This window comes from Electrophorus electricus, chromosome 5 (genome assembly GCF_013358815.1).
Source record: "Electrophorus electricus isolate fEleEle1 chromosome 5, fEleEle1.pri, whole genome shotgun sequence".
NCBI lineage: Eukaryota > Metazoa > Chordata > Actinopteri > Gymnotiformes > Gymnotidae > Electrophorus > Electrophorus electricus.
This window is the reverse complement of record NC_049539.1, coordinates 24,716,680-24,737,174: the sequence shown is the minus strand read 5'-3', so window position 1 is coordinate 24,737,174 and position 20,495 is coordinate 24,716,680. Positions and strand designations below refer to the sequence as shown.

General features: G+C 39.8%; 1 protein-coding gene and 1 pseudogene across 1 annotated transcript; one reads left to right on the top strand and one right to left on the bottom strand.

The window, feature by feature from the left end:
* Positions 1-455: 455 nt before the first annotated feature.
* On the top strand, positions 456-588 carry LOC113591945 (annotated as a pseudogene).
* A 12,452-nt stretch (positions 589-13,040) lies between these two features.
* Positions 13,041-16,397, bottom strand: LOC118241295. Its single transcript, XM_035525943.1, has 7 exons — positions 16,223-16,397; positions 15,557-15,601; positions 15,027-15,383; positions 14,841-14,879; positions 14,544-14,657; positions 14,228-14,259; positions 13,041-13,843 (listed from the first exon to the last, which is right to left on the bottom strand). The coding sequence occupies exons 1-7, from the start codon at positions 16,395-16,397 to the stop codon at positions 13,760-13,762; spliced, it is 846 nt and encodes a 281-aa protein (XP_035381836.1). The 3' UTR covers positions 13,041-13,759.
* Positions 16,398-20,495: the final 4,098 nt, after the last annotated feature.

Below are 20,495 nucleotides of genomic sequence, written 5' to 3'. Positions count from 1 at the left end.
TTGTCTTTGGCCGAAATAATTCAATGTACAGCGGGACCCCCCTGCGCAGGTAGCACAGAGATCTCAAAAATATTTTAAAAAAGGACATTTGTCAGCTTTAAAAGGGCCCATTGGAAACTACCATCTGCTTACTCCATTATCTGTAGTGCTTTACCATGCCTCTGGGATGTCACACAACAACTTGATCTTAAGACTGCTGCTTTTCCAACAATATGATCATGTAAAGAACTAAACAGGTGTTCAAGAGCCTCTGTGTGCATGGAGGTAAACTGGATAAGTGCAATTACTTCATCAATTTTAATTGACATTAGCTAACTTAGCTAGCCTTGCTAGCTAGTTAACGTTATCTAGGTTAGTAGCTAACTGAGTGACTTGCTAAGCTTGGTGCCATATTAGACTAAAACTACTTCACATAGTTGAATTACAGAGATTTATAGAGTATCTTATAAATGGGAATCGCTTCTCGGCCTTTTGGCTAAGATCAAGTGTAGTATCTGTTCTTATCAGATACGAAATAGAGGTAGAACGTAGCGGGTTTTAATTCGTGATTCTAATTGTGTTTTATTCTGGTTTTTAGGCCCAGCTCACCTGGACTGAAGGAAGAGGCCCCTGGAGCATCTCGAGGACAACAGGAACCGGCGATTGGAGGACCTGCGGTGGATCTCTGCTCGGGACTCGGCTGGAGGAGGGCTGATGGCGACCGGAGGACCTCGGGGTCCGGAGCTGGCTGGCGGAAGCCTCGGAGCCCTGGGGGACTGCCTCAGCGGGACCTGGTTCGGGAGCAGGAGGTGGAGGCCTGCTCGATACGGCCAGGTTCCGCTGGAGGAACCCAGAGGAGGAACCTCTCTTTACGGAGAGGGTTCCTTTTATCCGGAATGTCCTCTTTGGAGCTCCAGGGCTAACGCCGGGGGACCTCATCTGTGCCCAGCGCAACGGGCCCTTGAGGTTTTTTGACGTCACGCTCTCCTCTACAGGGGTGTATCGGCAAGTGCTGGAGCGGAGGGTGGAATTACAGCGCCACCCTGTGGGCCAACATTTTGCGGTTGAACCTCTGTGGGATGGTGACAGGAGACTGATCACCACCCACATGTTCAACCCGCATGTGCCCACAGATCAGATCCGCAGGTTCCTCCAGCAGTACGGCGAGGTGCATCCGGGGGAGCGTTTTGTCCGGGATGAGCTGGGAGTATAGAATGGGAGTATATTCGTCCTTGGCAATAACTTATTTTACAGAGACCAACCGACCTTCTGCCGGAGCTGCCGGGGCCACGGCCATAGGATGGAGGACTGCCCGGAGCCGCAGTGTTTGAACTGTTTGGACCCTGGGCATATGGCCCGAGACTGCAGGGGCCCCCGGCGATGTAGGGCCTGCAGGGGAGAAGGGCATCTGGTCCCGTTCCTGCCCCAACAAGTTCAGGACTTATGCTGCGGCTGTGGTGGGGAGCAGGAGGGGCGAGCCTTGTGGCCTGTCCCAAGGGCGCTGGAGAAAGGGGGAGAGTTGCGAGGGGTCACGGTGAAAGAGGGACCAAGGTGCGGGGCTTGTAGGGGCTGACGGCCTCCGTGCACCATACGCCTCCCCCCCAGAGAAGTGAAGCTCCTAGTTACGGGCAGTCCCAGCATGTAGAGGTGGCCCTGGCTGGAGCATCCACGAACTTTAGGAAGCGGGCGAGGGCCGGCTTAAGTACCGCTGGAAGTGTTGGACCAGCGGCCAAGGAGAGGAGGGCCAGTCCAACCAAGGAGGCGGCGCCCAGTGCCCCCCTGGCCTCGAGTACCCTCAGGAAGGAGGTTACGCCCAGCATTTTGTGCATGGGCACGATAAGCGAGACCACCGAGTCCGAAACTGAGGGGTCCACTGAGGAGGAAGAGGACGACACAGAGGACGAAGTGAACATTGGACTACGGGGTCTTGTAAACCTGGGGGATGAATTGGCTGGGGGGCTATTATCTTAGAATTTTAGTGGTTTTTAGTTTAATGCTTTTTAAATCACGTTTTAAACCCGTTAAGCAGGAAAGGCCGAGAAGTGATTTTTATTTTCTTGATTGATGATGATGATTTGCTATTTTAAAGGTTGTTTTAGATTGTATGGTATGATGTGTTTATTCATTGATGGTGTTTTATTGTAAATGTTGATTGTGAATAAACAGAAAAAAAAATCTTATAAATGTGAATTCGACGTAGATTTCTTGTACAACAATAATGATGACTGAACATTTGTGTTTACCTAGGTCATTAACAGCTCAGTGTAAAGTTTCTAATGTTCATTATTTAGCTAACTAGCTATATTTCCCATAATGATTCAGCATCTTTCCAAAGACTTCAGTGGTTAATACTGTCAGTTTATTTCAATTAACGAACTTAGCACTATAATTCACTGAAGTTAGCCAAGCAGAAAATAAGGTAATAATAATACATACGTTTAAACCTAAATGCACATAAACCTAAATGCATATAACCTAGACTGTCACGCTTGGTCAGCCGGATAGCAGGAAGGACACGTCCACTCCTGCTAAGGATCACACCTCTTACCTGCCCCGTTCACAGTGTCCTGATTACTGATTACCTTCACGTGTTCCTTACTTATTTTCTGCCATATTTAAACCCACAGATCCCAGGAGACGGGGCTGTACATCAGTGGTCCATTGACATGTCAAGGCAAGTGACTGCGTTACTTTGAGAAGACTATAACTTCTGTATTTTGTTAAGTGCTTCCATCATTGAGAACCCAATGGAAAATAAAGAGCACTTTCTCACAACCATGCCTCTCACTTCCACCGAACCGCCGACGTCACAGAATGTGCAGCCACTGGGAAGCATGGCGAGTAGCCCCGATTGGACTCACCTGTTTGCTGTCCAGATGGTGGCTATGGAGCAGCAGCAGCAGCAACAGCAGCAGCAGGAGATTGGGGAAATACGTTCGCTGGTTCTGAACCTCGGCCAGCATGTTAATCGCCTGGCCATGAGACCGGAACAACGAGCCACCCTTCCCGCTACCTCAACTGTTCCGGAAGGGATGAAATGCCTCATTGCTACCCCTGAGATGTACAGAACAGACCCAGAGGAGATGCAGCTAGGTGTGTCAGGGATGCAAGGCAAGCCAAAGAACCAAAGGAGAAGCTATAATTCGGTGAATCATCCCCTGACTCTTTCTATGTGTAAACTGCCAGTTAGGGTCATACATGAGGATCACTGGCTCTCTGTATCAACACTAGTTGTTTCAAGGGCAGTGGGCAACATAATGGACTGGGGCTTCACAAGGAGGTTAAGGATAAGAGTCATCTCCCTCCCCATTCCGTTAAGTGTGTGGGCGCTCGACGGAGGACCCGTGGGGTCGGGTTTCATAACTCATGTTACTCCCTCTCCCTCATGTTACTCCCTCCCTCGAGATTTAAATACCAGTTGAGAAAAACATGAAGGTTGACACACTCTCCTAACATCATGCAGAAGCCCAATCCACCCACCTGTTTCCTGGCCACACTGAGATGGGACCTACTCTGGGAAATCGAGGCAGCGAATCCACACCAGCACTGCCGACCTAACCATCTCTTTGTACCACTCTTTCGCCGGCGAGCCCTGATCATGTGGGCGCACACCTCTGTGGGGACAGGCCACCCAGGTGCAACCCGTATGGCACAGCTACTAAGTACTCGCTATTGCTGGCCTGCCCTGAACAAAGAGATTGTCAGGTATTTGGTATCTGGTGTGGAGTATGCCCGCAGAAAAACTCGCACACTGCCTGCAGGTAAGCTGCTTCCACTATTCATACCTCTCCGACCCTGGTCTCACTTGGCTATAGATTTCGTCACTGATCTAACTGTTTCTGGGGGCAACAAAGTGATCTTAGTCATTGTGGACCAGTTTTTGAAAATGGTGTGAGTCCATCCACTTAAAGGTCTACTTACCACTTGGGAGATGGTGAAGCTTCTCTTCCACCTGGTCTTCGGACAATTTGAGCTGCCAGAGGACATAGTCTCAAATAGGGGGCCACAATTTACATCCAGAGTGTGGAAGGAATTGCTTGGAAAACTGAACATTATGGTCAGTCTGACATCTGGCTAACATCCTCAAGCCAACGGTCAGGTAGAGAGGGCTAAGCAAGAACTGGGCAAATGTCTGCAGTTATACAGTCAAAAACATGCCGAGACCTGGAGTGCCTACCTCCCCTGGGAAGAGTATGCCCAGAACTCTCTGCATCATGAAGCGACTGGGTTAACGCCCTTTGAATGTGTACTAGGTTTTCAACCCCCACTGTATCCGTGGAATCCAATCACGTCAGCGGTGAAGACGTGGTGTTGGCGCAGTGAGCAGGTGTAGAGGAGGCATACCAGAAATTGCTCAAAGCCATCACAAACTACAAGAGGAAGGAAAATAGGAGCCATGGGGAGTTTGCCCACTACGAACCTGGATAGAAAGATGCAGTTGCAGTGCCTCGTGGACTGGGAGTGGTACGGGCCAGAGGAGCAGTGCTGGATACCGGCCTCCCAAGTGTTGGACCTAGACCTTACTGCCTCCTACCACAGGTTGCATGCTCAGAGACCTGCTCCGCGTCAGCCGGACTGGCCACACGCCAGGAGGCTGGCGGGGTCTCCGGGGGTGGGGGGTTCTGTCACAGTTGGTCGGCCGGCTAGCAGGACACGCCCACTCCTGCTAAGGATCATACCTCTTGCCTGCCCCTTTCACAGTCTCCTGATTACTGATTACCTTCACCTGTTCCTTACTTACATCCTGCCATATTTAAACCCACAGATCCCAGGAGATGGGGCAGTTGTTAAGTGCTTCCATCATCGAGAACCTGATGGAAAATAAATAGCAATTTCTCACAACCCCGCCTCTCGCTTCCACTCAATTGCATACATCACATAGAGACATCACATCACCCACCCACCTGTCCTTTAGCAACACACACACACACACACACACACACACCTACCTGTCCTTTAGCAACACACACACACCCCTGTCCTAGATGAAGATAGATGAAGATTCCTCAAGATGAGGAGACATGTACGCTTTGGGTAGGTATAACATTCGGTGTCTCTTACTTAGATGATATTTACTGTGTTGGTCATCAACTTATTGGTTCGCAGCTTTACTCTGTGTGCACGCACGTACACACAAAGTCCAGCTCGTTGTTTTCAGTACAGCTGCCTTACTCACTCCTGGGCTAAAGGTGAGGAGGATGTAACTGAGATTAGCACTTATCCTAATAACATCTTAATCAACATAGACATAACATCTCAAAATACAGACACACCATATACCAAATTACATACTAGCACCTCACCCTCCTCTGTTGTGCACTGCAGAGTGCAGGTTACACAACCCCAACTGAGTATTTAATAAAACCTCACCTTCGCCTAGTGTGTACTGTAGAGTGCTGGTTACACTGCATCAACAGCACCGTGTCACCTGGGGTCAGTCAGTCTGGTAGCATTGTCTGCAGCATTGTCTCACCTAGGGTCAGGCAGAGTCTGGTAGCACTACATCTATAGCACTGTCTCACCTGGGGTCAGGCAGAGTCTAAGTGTATCAGTGTGCGATATACACTGAGTGGTACACACTGCAAAGTAACACACAGGAGCTAGAGGGGGTGGGGTTAGATATGGGCAGGGCTAAAGGTGAGCAGGATATAACTAGGACACAGACATAACAGCTCAAAATACAGAAACACCATATACCCAATTATATACTAGCACCTGACTCTCCTCTGGTGTCTACTGTAGCGTGCAGGTTACACAACCCCAGCTGAGTGTTTAATAAAACCTCTCTGTCCTCTGGTGTTTACTGTACAGTTGTGGCCAAAAGTTGAGACTAGCACAAAGGTCTGTCAATCTTGCTCAAAGCCAAATGACATGAAGCAGGCCTGTTTCCATAATACATGTCTGATTTAGTTAATATTGGAGAATGCTTTACATGAGCAGGCAAAGCGTAGCTACTTATCGAGCAAAACACTTTGAAATGAATGCAGCATTACAGCATTGGGAAAAGCAACCACAACAACTGACCATAATCAAGACCACAAGGGGAACTCTTGAAAATATAACCTGGACAATAAGGGTTCATTCATATCACGTCCTCTGTTGTCTGCTGTACTTCCTGTCTGGAGCTGCTGATTTTTTCCCCTCAGAGGAACAATCACCAGCCCTGCTGCCACAAGCCCCGCCCACATCAGAGCCAGGAGCACCGTCAACACCGTCACAGTGGAGCTCTGATCTGGGCACGGCTGGACTTCTGCAACAAACACACTTGTCAGTAAATATAAACCATGATTTAAACATGCAGAATTATAATCATATGTGTATGTACCAGAGTTAACACTGAACTATCATAATATGAACCACTAAACATACACATTTGATTATAACCATGTAACAGAGTGACAAAGATCACAACAGCATCACTCTGCAAGATCTCAACATTATGCATACCTACTTGTTTCAGCAGTTACCATAGTATCCACTTCTACAGATTTGTGTCTGTATGCTCTGGTGAGCTCAGCATCTCCAACCTCCATATTATGAAGCAACTATTAGTAACTATGGAGAACAGTTTAGAAGTCAAACTAAAACAAATCTGGATCTTGTAGAGAGATATTGTTGTGACTGTAGAATAGAAATATACTCAGAGTTCAAAGTGAATGAACCAGTGGAGAGAATGAGCTACACAAGGGCTAGGGGGTGTACATAACAAGCACCACCACCCTGACCACCACATTCCCCTGATGACCCACCTGTGCTCAGTCATAACTATGATCACTGCTGAAGCAGTCTGTCATAATAACACCCAGCATAATTACTGCACCATAACTGACTACATTTACATATTAACACAGCACTATCACTACACTCTCACTGACTACAGGAACATATTAACACACAGTATAATTAGGTAATAACATTTGCATGCACACAACAGCAGGACTAAGGCCTCAGTATGAGAACCAGGACACTTACAACAGCTGTTGTAAAGACCAGTCTGTTCATATTTACATATTACAGTCTGACAAACAGCCCATTCATGATGCAAGAAAGCACAGTCTGACTTTGCAACGACAGACATCCCCTTCGTAACACAAACTTTGAAAAGTTGATGCTGTACTGTGCATTTAGAAAGAAGTCTTATATTTCCTGGATGTGATTGTATATATGTGTGTCATCACAATAAATCACAATACATCTCACTCTCTCTCTAAATATAACACAATATTGTTGTTAGTATAATTTCTGTATAAATATATTGTTAATATAATCCTAAGTGCCATTACACATGAATTAGATAGTGAAGCACTACAGGTTAGTAGAAACCTCATTCTGCTTATAAAGGACTGCATACATAGCTGAGGTGCTGAATCAGATGTTGTAGCACATGGTCACCACGAGATGGCAAACCAAAGCAGCATTTGTTTATTTCTGCATTACTTCTGTTTACTATGTACAAGACCCTCACATTTCCTGCTAATAATATAAGACACTTATGAGTCTAAAAACATTCAGAGATTTCCTGAGCAAGAAAATAAAATCCACATATACATACAAAATGTGTTTTTTAAATAAATTTGAAAGTGTATATTTCACCAAGGTTGGATTTGTATATTCCTGCATAACATCTTTGCAGTAGTATTAATATACACATACAGTAAATATCACACTCAGGGTCACCACTAGATGGCGGGCCACGGCTGTATATGAATATTTCTGCATTAAGCCCGACAAACTATTCCATCTGCAGAGGGTCAGGCTGTAGTAATACTCACAGCTCTAACCCCAGCTGGAGAGGGCCAGGTTGTAGTGACACTCACAGCTCTAACCCCAGCTGGAGAGGGTCAGGCTGCAGTAACACTCGCAGCTCTAACCCCAGCTGGAGAGTGTCAGGTTGGTAGTCAGATCAGTGAGACAAACCTGAAGGAAAAGGAAATGTTGAACTCTGAAAATTGATTGTTGTGATGAATGGTAATCAGTGGTTAATGGTGAGAAGTTTAACATGAAATGTTTTAGCCAGGAACTCCTATTAATTCTTACAGTTCCTTTATGTTTATTGTTGCTGCTTCAGCCATTACTCATTTTTAGAAGATCATCCTGATCTGCTTATAAATAAAGAAGATTCTCTACAGCTCCTTGGATTTGTGACCATACCTTTTAGTAAATACTGCTCTCATCACATCCTGTAAACACCACAAATAATTATAAAATGATTACTGTTCCACTCTTTTTCTGTACATTTCAGTACTAGGCCATATAGATCTAACGTTTATTGTGGATCATGGCTCTACCTGCTCCTCAAAGAACCCCTCAGCATATCACACAGGAACAGCTGTAGTCTTTAGAAGATCATTCTGATTTGTTTATGAATATGAGTCTCAGTACTAGAATGCACAGATGCATCATTAAGTGATTGTTGATCATGGTTGTACCTGCACTTTGCAGAACTCTTCAGCACATCATACAGGAGCAGCTGAATTACTGTAGTTGATGTTAGATGAAGGCAACTTCACTTTGTACATGATCTGTAATTTTATATGAAACATAGTCATAGAGATTATGAAATGTCTCTATATTTAAGCAGTTTTAGTATTACATTTTTTTTTTTTACTATTTTTCTTTCAAAAATTGTACACTTGTCTTTGTCTAATATATATTGTCACTTGCAAAACCATATAAAAGGCCTGACATATTTGGTCTCTGTTTTCTCCCTTTCCAATAGCTAAAACCTGAAACATCTTTCAAATCTTTCCGATCAATACACTGTGTTATTTATATACGTGTATATGACATTTTTTTTCAGCAGTGTGAGATGTGATCTGGTGTATTTTAACCACAGAGATGTGAGAACTTTGTTCTGTTTTTAGTTCAGCCGCAAGCTGAGAAAATGTTGCCAGAGGTCACAGTTGAATATTACCCAGCAATCTGGTTTTTACACAGCTCACTCCCGTGCTAAGAATGGAAGTTAGAGTGAAAGTTAGTAAAATTGCCAAATTACATAAATGTTTGAAAATTATAGTGGTGGTGGAAAGTAAAAGTTTAATTGCTTTGTTATTTTACAATGTATTTTACAATTGCGAAATCTTTCTTTATTGTCTTCAAGTGTATTCTCTATTTAATAATGTAAATGAGATTAGTATTACTTACTAATGCCATGAAACAGGAGAATCAGTACAGATATACAAACCATCACTGGTCTCAAAAAAGAAGAGGAAAGGCTTTGCAGAGAAACAGGATGGTCAGGACAGAGGTCCTTAATCAGCTGTGCAAGCAAGTGATTGAGATCAAGAGATTGTGACGCACAGTGTGTTGAAAAGAACTGGGGGTCCACAAAGAGGTTGGAAAATATTCAGACTACAGTGTGTAATACAGCAGAATGGCTAGAATGACTGCTAGGGACAGACGCAGCCTTCAATGTGGTTGACACATTTTGTTCGCTGTGTGTGCAAATGCAAACTGACATGCACACACATCTACAGATCTGTTTCCATCACACAATGCTATGGATAAAAATGCCTAAAAGTGCAGAGCTAAAATTACAGTTCTGTGATATTAAAATGATATTCATGGAATATTTGGGATTCTGATTCATTACAAAAACATTGCAGATGAATCTGTACACTCTCACTATTGTCCATAAACTTGCATTCAAGGACAAACATAATTTCAACTCACTTATTGTGTGCAGAATTATACCTCTTTAAATAGCACAAAAAGCCACATAACTACTATAAGCATAGATCATGCCAGCTGCCCTAAACACTATCCAGACAGTAATAACATGAACATTCGTGCTACATCATACTTCCACCAACTATTTAACATATGGTGAGCTGTGCTTTCATTGGGTGAAAAGGAATGCTTAGACGGTCTTCCTTTGTCAACATGTAGATGTCTACATTTTAGCACTAATATAAATAAAGCAGCAATGCTACAGTTATTTTCTCTTTTCTTCTTTCATGGTTCATTCCCTGCTCAGGTGATATATTTTGTTCCACAGGTTGAGTGACTACCAGTTCACAGTGGCCAGATATGCAGCTATGAATGAACACAATACACCTCCCTCTACAACTTGGTTTACTATAGACTAAAACATCTTTAGAGAAATCCAGGACTTAACCTGGCGCCAAAGACATTTTCACCAGGATGTTACAAATGCAACTGCAACAAGGAAATAATCTCTGGAATGGAAGAAACCTTCTTCCTTTGGCTGATACTGGATAGCAGTGTAAGCCTGTTGTGAAGACCTGCCATAAATCTTCTGACTAATTCTGAGCACTGCTACCTGCACATTGTCTTTAGAGTCTATCGTTTGCTGAGTTGTTTGGGTTTGTATTATCTTTGCATTGAGCTCCTGTTTTCATATTCCCCCAATTTGCTGAAGATGTTCAGAAACAATTAAAATATTTGTAGGTCTTTACTTCTGAATTCTATATGTAATCACTGTAAATTGATGTTCTATTCTATTGATGTTTTTTGCCTTTACATCAGCTAAATCCTGACACGTCTGTCCAACCTTTCAGTTAAATACACTGTGTATTTGTCATTTACCCACTTGTATCTGTCTTTTTTTCACAGTAGAGTGAGATGCACGCTGAAGCTTGTTGACCACAGAGAGGTGAGAACGTCTGTTCTGTCCTCAGCTGCAAGCTGAGAAAATTGTCAGCAGTCACATTTGAATCTCAACCACTAATTATACACAGATCAGTCTAGGGGTAAGAAGGGAAATTAAAATGAGAGTTAATAGCATGCATAATCACATAAATGCTTTGAAAATTATAGTAATAGTGGAAAGCAACAAAATTCAGTAATTTGTTTAACATTCTGAATTTCTTTTGCTATTTAGGTTTTAAAAAATGCTTTAGTTACAATAATCTAGTTTATCTAAAAGTATTAATGCATACATTGTATTCATATTAGTGTAACGAGCCAGACGCTTGTGGATTGTGAAGATGAACTTTATTAAGGTTCCACTAGATGATCAAAGGTAAACTCAGAGTAATAATAGACAGAGAAACAAAAGGGGTAATCCAAATCTTAGAGAGGTCCGAGTCCATGTCAAAAGCCAGAGGAGTAATCCAAAAAACGAGAAGATATCTTTAAAAAGGGGTCAGGCAAAAATCAGAAATGATAAAGACAAAGCACAGGTATGGTACACAGGAAAACGAATCAAACAAACACTCGCTTGGGAAATCCTAGAGGCAATACTTTGCAGTGATTGTGCGTTAGGTCTTATATACCTAAACTCTCTGAACACACAGGTGAGTTTAATATTCTGGTGATGATGATCTGAATGAATGTCTCTGATTGGCTGAGTTGTTGGCTGGGTGCTGAACAGGCTGCTGGATAGTGTAATCTGGTTGGGAGTCAGGCGGTATGACAATTAGAAAAGGGATTACATTGGATTATCTGCGTTTAGTTTCTGATTGTGAGCCTGGTTGCTCAAGTAAACAAATTTGGAATGAAAAGGCCAATATATTGTAAATTAAACACTGGCTGCATATTGTTAATAGATAGTATAAAAAATTATTATTATTCTATCGTAATTGTACACCCATTCTTACATTTTTATTTAAGTGCATTTAATACATCCATTGTTGCACTTTTATTTGAATAAATCTTCACAAAGTTCATGATGGAACTGTCATGCTGACCTCCAACTATAAACTCAGAACTCTATTTTTCATCAGCCCTGGTCCTGACAAGTGCAGAACACTCCATCTGACTCCACCAATAGTCTGCTTCAATCATCATCCTTAGACTGCTGATTACCATTAGCTGTTATCAAGTCTTATTTATGTATTTATGCACCTTCTCAACCAAACGTTCTTTACAAAGTGTTGCCATGGTTCATCCCTCTGTATGTGGAGCGCTTTTCCTATGTCTGTCTTGTATATTGCTTTTGACCCCTTTCTGTTTATCCTGCAGTTTTTGTATTTACGGCATTGCACTTCCGCTGCTGGTGTTTTTCCGGTTGTGACTTATGTCTGTTTTTTGACCATGTTTTTGGATTGTCCTATAGTCAGTAAAGCCACATCTATTCGCATACACAAGAGTCTGGTTGATTCTGACTCGTTATATGAATTCATTCAAACCATGACTCTAGACCAGGGGTGTCCAAGTCTGGGGCTCCAGGACGGATTGGACACACCTGCTCTAGACCTAGTTGTTTATGAGAATGATGGAAAATATAATTCCTGTAGATGTAACATTGGATAACAATTTTGTAATTTTCTGTAAACCTGCATTAATCAGTAAACCTGTAAAGTTTAAAGTTGTGTGATTATGGAAGGAGACCTGAAGAGTGTATTTCATGAAATTTGGATTTGTGTGTGTATCATGCAAGACAAAAATGTGTAAAAATAGCCGAAGGTCCTGTTGGCGGAGACCACAAAGACCATGATGTACTGAAGCCACACCCATGCATGTAGGCAACACTCTTTGTTTGAGCTATAATTTTATATCAAATCTAACCCAGACTGATGTATGTTGATGATATTTAAAAGTTTATGAAAAATGAAATATAAAGATATATCAGTAAAATCTTAGATTGACACTCTAGATTATCTCTAAACTTTCTTCTTTTGTCTCTTGTGGAAGGATGAAGCTTTTATTTGTCTGTTCAATTAAGTCTGTAATTATTCTGACTATTTATTATTTATATTATTTTAGAACAAAATGTTTTTGGCTCCTCCTCCATCTTTATTATGGTTATATTAAAAGTTAATTATTTTAATGTCAGGACAGCATGCTTAGAACATTAATTACTTTCTGTTTAAATGACATTATTATTTTAACAAAGGTGACTAACATTGTTAAATAATATCAGATTTATTATAAAATTCCAGAATATTTACATTGTGAATAGAAAGTAATTTACTGAATCTTGGTTTCACAGCGTTCTTTAAATATGGACACAGAATTTAATGCTTCATCAAGTGTGATAAGTCAGTAGATATAAGCAGAGTAATGCAGGATATTTTCACATAATATAAAGCCGTATCAAATGATTCATTAAAAAAAAGATTGAACCAAAAGACGAGTCTGAAGACAATGCACTTTAATAAAAAAGAACTGAAGATTGAAACAGCAAGTCACAACAATTCAAACTGCATTTGAACACATTTATTCGCATATCAGTCACCACCACCAACAAACTATATCATGTCAATAATATAATAATATACGTCAATAATATAAAATGAGTCAAATGGTAAAAAAAGGAAATTCACATAGCTGGATTTTAAGGTGCCAAGTATTTAATAGTAGCAATAAAAATATTTTGGTATGATTACACTGAGGTCATTAAGATGCCACAGTATGGTGTCATACTGTGGTACCCAAACTATTTAAGAAACATTAATATTACTGTTATAATTTTCTGTAATCAGTCAAGACTAACTGAACATTAAGTCTTAAAAGGGATAGTCCAAATACACTTCTGCTAAAGGGTTTTAATTGTTTACAGATTGAACACATGCCAGCCCACAATACTTGCAAAATACATATGCTATTCTTCACTGTGTGTAGGGAATCACCTTGAATAATAGTAAATTACTTTCTATTCTTGCAAAGGTCACATCAAACTCCCTGATTACGCTGGGTTAATCCAGGTTGCGATACATCACCTTAACTGCTCAGTCACAATTTCTGACAGTACTTACAGACCTACTGTCCACTGTTTGTGTATGTCAAAACTAGAAAGTGCATATATAAAATACATGGTGGTGATAAGAAGCACTTTGTTCTGTCACTGCTAGTGTCTAACTGAAGAATACACAACCTAAGGATCCACTTCAGAGTGTCTTCCTGCTTTCTTGATTTTCTTATCCGAAAACTTTAGAGCAGCGTAGCTAGAATTCTTTTCCTGCAATGGTACAAAACAAAACTATACTGGATGACATAATCTGTTGGATTTTTTACTTTAATGTCAGATTTCTTTAAATAACACTAATAACAAAATTAACTTTATTATTTTAATCCTGAAATTAATTTTAAGATGCGATTCTTTTTATGTTTAATATGATTCCTTTTTCTTTGTGTGGCTGTTCTGTAAATTTGCTGGAACATCTTTTTGCTTACACAATGGACACCAAACCCTTCTAAAGGTGTTCTTTTTTTTTTCTTTCTTATTTTGCAAAAAATATTATACAAAGATATTAAATTAATTGATAAGAATTTGTTGTATACAAAGATTTTAAATATATTCTATATGTGGTTCAAGCATTTATCATGTTTTTTTCATAATTACCTTATTCTTTTGTTCAACTTTACAGTCAGTTTCTGTAGGACTCAATAAAAAAAAAATCAGCTGTGCATTAAGGAGTAAACATACATCTCAGACTCTTTTTACATTGCAATATAATCTAGTATATTGCGAGATATTAAGTATATTACTGCAATATATAGAATACTTGATTTTAATACTTGATTTGCCTTTATTTAAAAGAATACTTTCTATATATTTTATGTAATGGTAACTTTTGTACTTTTCTTCTAAGCTGTATTTTTCTTAAAATTACCTAAAATGTTAATAAATTAGTTTTAAACAGCAGTATTAGCAGTACCATCACTGTGTTGTTTTTTCTTCTTCAGCATGAAAAGAAGAACACTGATGAGAACAAGAATCACTCCAGTAAACACTGCCGTCAGCATGAAGAAGACATCTGAAGACCAGAGAGCTGAAGAAGAGATTCAAAGAAAGATTTATTTTTTAATCTGTACATGTGACTTTGCAATGCAATTCTTCTACTGCTTCACAGTTCTTCAAATTCTTAATAGCGATATTTTTAAACAGCAGAATATAAACTGCAAAATGCCATATACAAAGCAAAACAAGAACTGAAGAACATGAGATAAAAAACCTTCTTCTGAACTGCCCTTGGAAGGTGTTTCAATTCGCGCTGGAAAAAAGAACAACAAAAAAGATTTACATCAGTTTAACATTAACCTTAATGTTATTAATATCTGGTACTTAACCATTGTTAAACATACCATATAAATATTTGTCAGTAATTACTGTAATGTAATTCATTTGCACAGATTGTTACCTCTGACTTGTAAATATGTTGCATTACTGAAGGAAATCTGACTACCCCGCCGAATGCCGCAATAATACAATCCTGAATCAGTGGGATTCACTGCAGTTATTGTCAGAGAGGTGTACTGGGAGTTTACGGACATCACAGTACGTTTACTTTGATTGACAAAAGAACAGTGGCTTGATGCAGAATTGTTTCTGAAATATTGACATGAAATGTAAACTGGCACAGAACTGTCTGTGTGTTTGAACCAAGATATGTAAGTTGGTGTTGTCTGTTCATGCTGGTACCAAAGAGTGACATCATCACCAGGTTCTGCCACCAATATTAAAGTAGCTGGAGAGCCCAGAGCCACTGGGAGCAAACCTGCAATCCAGAAAACACCACAAAATTAACACAAATTGTAAGAGAGGGACAGTATTAAAAACTTTCATCTTTAACCCTGGACACCTGTTAAAACCCATTTAATCTTTATGACTTCCTCAAAACAGTAAAGTTTATTCTCTCCATTTAATATAAATGAGATTAATATGACTTACCAATGCCATGGAACAGCGAAATCAGAACTGATATACAAACCATCCCTGCAATGACATGAAGAGGAAATGTGACTTTCATATCAAACTGCACTTTATATAGTTGTAGGTGTGGCTTATGCAATACATGAAATTTAGTAAACTGTCATCATTTTAGAGCCAATATAAAATATGTAATTCACAACACATAAACAAATAATAAAGAGGAAACAAGGAAAATCAAAATGCATGCAGTGTTGCTTGTTTCTGTAAATAAACTCAAGTAATCTTGTATCATGAAGGCACAGGCCTTCCATGTCACTGCACAAGCATTAACAGATAACTTGTAGAACAGATAAACACAAATAGAGCTTCTCTTACTAAACTTTAGTAACAGGGGGATTTACTCTAAAAAGTCATATGGACATAGGAATGTCACCATATTGCTAAGTTGGAAAAATTATCTTAGGGCCTCAAGTACCCAGTATTCCTCCATCTTCCCATCTTCCTTCATTCATAATATAACTACCATTTTGGATTGTCATACTTACTACCTCTGTTGTTTTCTGGTAGTTATCTACTGTCACTATATTCATTGTCTGAATGGGAAAGTTAGTTTTTTAGTTAGTATTTTCTACTATTCTCCATGGCTCCTCCACATGAAATATTTTTAAAAAATGTTATCCCTACCACTTGGTTGTGTCACTGAGTATATGCTGTTCCCACCATCATCTTTGTTGTGTCTCTGAGTGTATGCTGCTCCCACCAGCATCTTGCATACTGCTCCTAGATGCCGGATTGTCATGTCCAGATACACCCCATCTTCCATTGACTTGGTATTGTGTGCTTGGTCTTGTGTTGCCATGATTAGTGCCTTTGTGCTCAGGCCTGTCTTTTCCACTGATATGTTTTATCCCTCTTTACACTTGTATTAGCTAGCCACCGAGCCCATAGCTAAACACTCATTTGTTTGTACTGGTTTTTAGCCAGTATGGATCGTATCTGGTCCAGGTGCCTGGGAATTGGAGAGTGTGAAGTATTTTTACCCTTACTAGGATTGCTCTCTTCTGGACTGAGGTCAGCATTGTCATTCCTGGAATTTTCTGGAACCAGCTTCAGTGTCCCAGCCCCAAGTAACAGCACCGGGGGAACCTGGGTGGTCACCTTCCACACTCTATTTTCTATTGGTGCATTACTCTGTTCAGTCAACAATAAACAGGTTGTTGGAAAGGGGGAGTAAATGAGTATCTTGTAAGAATGGTGTTCAGCAATTCGTGGACAGAAAAAGCGAGAGTCCACACTGAGGATGGAAAACACCCAGACCCTGGTGTGCAGTATGAGCAGAGAAAATAGCTCATAAGTGAGCAGTACAAAACCTTTGATGTGGTTAAATACCTCTGTGCAAACTGTAAGTACACAGACATGCATACATGCCTACAAAACTGTTTCCAGCACACAGTGGACAAGAGATGCCTGAGAGACTGAAGTTAAAAGTTCTCTATTCAATGCTAAACTTGCATTCTGAAAACTTTATATAAACGTAATATTTGGGATTGTGGTCCATAAGAAGTGCAAATTAATCCATACTCTTGCACTACAGTCCAGAACCTGCCATTCACCACATCACACATCATTTTAACTCTCTTATTGTGCTCTGCTTCACAGTAGCTTTGACAGTAAAGCACTACACCACCCCAGTAAGCACAGAACATGCTGACATTGTGTTTAAATATTGAATCGGACTTATTGGTTATTTAAAAAATAAATAAAAAATGCAACCATAAAATGTCTAATATTGTGGTAAATAAAGAGGAAAACAAATGTCAGTGGACAGTGAACAACTCTGTGACATAAATGGATGAGACAAGTCCTACAGTGCCTGATTATCAGATATGAGTGTTTATACATGCAGGATGTGTATCTTCTATCTGTAAAGTGTTAAACATCCTACTCATGAGATTACTTATGCTTAAAAGTTAATTTTCATTTATGTTTCTAGCATTAAATTATTTTTTTTTTTTTTAAGGTAAAAATAAAAAATGTAAAGTAAAATGTTACAACCTAAGTGAAGTGCTTGTAAATACTAATTAAGTTGCTCAACAGTTTTAGGTCTTTGTAGTTTTGTGTCTGTAGAACAAAATATGTCTCATTGATGTCACTGGAGAATGAAAACATTCCTGATAGGTGGCATATGTCTGCCCCCTAGTGGTAAAGAGATGCCATCTTGAAACTTCTTCAGAATTGAGCAGATTTCTTACTTAAAGTGTTGTCTTGTCAGTAGATAAAGTGTTGTGCCCACACCTGTAAACTACTGTATTCCTGTATTTTTAAAGTTTACATTTTCAGCATTTGGCAGATGCTCTTATCTGTGGCAAGCAGAAAGAAAGTCCTTCAGGAGGCTTCTTGAACCATTATCCCCCCTCTTGTGGGAGGGTGAGAACCCCTGTGCACTGCCTGCACTTGTTTTCTCCTCTTTCACCAGATGTATTTTTGAAGTGGTCATCTGAAGTTGTATTTTTGATTGTGGTCATTACCATATGGGAATACATGATGAAAATGTGAATGAAAAAAAACCAGGAGAAAACAATACCCTACATCCATTTGATCATGTTCTGTAGTTGAATGGCAAGAATATGTTCTTGAGAGTTAGGAGCTTTGAGACCTCTGCGTTCTGGGTGTTTGAGATGTGGTTAATTTGTGTCTATGTGGTGTATCTTTTGCCTTAAGTAGTTGAAGAGTTTTGAAATATGATCACAGTATTGAAATAGACTTTTTCATGCTTATTTCTTAGGACTGCTAAGAAACACTGATGAGCTCTGCTGAACAGTATTGTTTGTGACACAATAGTCTTTGATCACAAAAAGGACTTTCAAGGAATATCAAAAGTAACATCAAAAGTGTATCAAGGATTTTTTAATTATATTTATGGGCATGCAGAAATTTTAAAATACTAGATGTGTTTTATCTACAGTCTTCTTTTTTGTGTTGTCCAGCTGTGCATTTGCCATTCTGATAAATGGATATTTCCTGAAAAACTGCACTATCAAAGGTTCTTTAAGATCTCAAACAATGAAGGTGCTCAAACAAAGAGTGTACTATACCTGAATACATACAACATATAGCACAAGTGCTGGACATGTCTTACAATCAAATATCAGTCATAAAAAAGAATGACTTTGTACACCTTTTTAACCTTCAAAACTTAAACGTTTCTAACAATCAGATCAAAGAAGTGGATGATGGAGCTTTCAGAGATTTGACTACCTTGCAGGAGTTAAATCTCGCGTGTAACAAACTCAATTCGGTCACAAAAGGATTCTTCTGGAATCTTTTTAATCTCACTGTGCTTTGAATGGATGGAAACCTCATTACAAATATTAATCCATCTGCTTTTCTCCCTCTTGTCAGTCTGGTAATGTTGAATGTGTCAGGAAATTATCTTTATGACATATACAAAATACAGCCTGTGTTTCAAATGTCCCACCTCCAGAAACTGCACACTGGAAAAAAAGGATTTTCATCTTTTCAAACAACACATGTATCAAATACATCCACACAATGGAAAGCCCTGGATCTGTCCCATAATCCATTGCAGTTGTTCAAGATCACAGCTGATATTTTTCCTCACCTTGAAACAGTAGACCTAGCTTTCATTAATGTCAGCATAAAGTGGGATGTGCTGGAGAGAAATTACTTAAGACACGTCAACAGACTCAACTTATGTGGATCACCAATGGCATCAGAGGATGTTGCTGCAAACCTTTAACTCTACTCTGGTTAAACTTAATATTTACTACCTAGGGGAGCAGACAGTGAAAACCCTGTTTAAACCTGTCTGCCTGATCAGCTCACTTAGAACTGATAAATAATATCAGTTCAATATCAGAGAATGAACTAAATGACTGCACAGGTCCGACAGTACTGGATGTGTCTAGAAGCAATATCTCTAATATAACAAAACTGACATTTAAATCAATGTGTAACCTCCAAAGGTTGGATATGTCCCAAAACAAACTGAATAACGTTCCTAGACCTTACCTACAATTCCATAACTACATTAACATGCTCAGATGTCACCAATTTAACACAATTAAAGAAACTTCAGATTTACAGAAGTTCTTTGACCACCCTGGAATGATGCACTTTATATAATTTGAAGAGGCTCCTTCTTGGCTTGGGTATACTGTTTACTTTAAAAGGCTATTTCATGAAGGGTTGTCATTGCTAGATCTTCCTAAATTCAAGACTGTTTACTCAAAACACACTAAATAGAAATAAAGATACAGACTCTGGAATTAATTGACGAGACTAGCCGGTCCCGTCTTTATTCTGTGCTCAATGTTACAAACGAGTCTTAGGTGGACACACCTTTTATACATTTTCTTCAAACACCCTTACATAACCATTTTTATTTTTTCATAAAAACTTGTCCAGGTTCCACTATTGTTCTCCAAACCATACATTATTCAATGTATGCAAATTGATATTCAATACTTATACCAACCAGTTCCTGGTACCATTAGGTTCATCCTGAACTACTATATTTTCTTAAAAAGTGATACTATTCTATATCACTGGTTGCCCATATTGATTTCTTCAAAGTTCAAAGGTTCAAAGTTCAAAGAGGCTTTATTATCATTTTAGGTATATACAAGTACACAGCAAAAACGAGACAATGTTCCTCCATGACAATGGTGCAACACAAAACAATAAGTGCAACAGACAACACGCCACACGAGTGCAAACAATCCAATACAGTGCAAAATGTCATAAACAATAAATAAATACAGGACAGGACCAATACAAAGATATAAAATGATGAGACAGTGTAATTTTTTAGCCCAGTACACAGTACTGGGAATATGTAAAGTGAGTTGTGCATAGGAGTCAGTGACATGCTATACTGAACATAGCAGTCACTGGTAGCAGCCAGAACAGTTCAGAGTACAATGCTGGTTTAGTA

Excerpts from the sequence above, each read along its gene's own strand:
- LOC118241295 (XM_035525943.1), bottom strand. The coding sequence starts at position 16,397 with ATGGCAACACAAGACCAAGCACACAATACCAAGTCAATGGAAGATGGG. Across the intron at positions 14,880-15,026 it reads AACATATTTACAAGTCAGAG|CGCGAATTGAAACACCTTCC; the intron begins GTAACAATCTGT and ends TCTTTTTTCCAG. Across the intron at positions 14,658-14,840 it reads CAAGGGCAGTTCAGAAGAAG|CTCTCTGGTCTTCAGATGTC; the intron begins GTTTTTTATCTC and ends TCTCTTCTTCAG.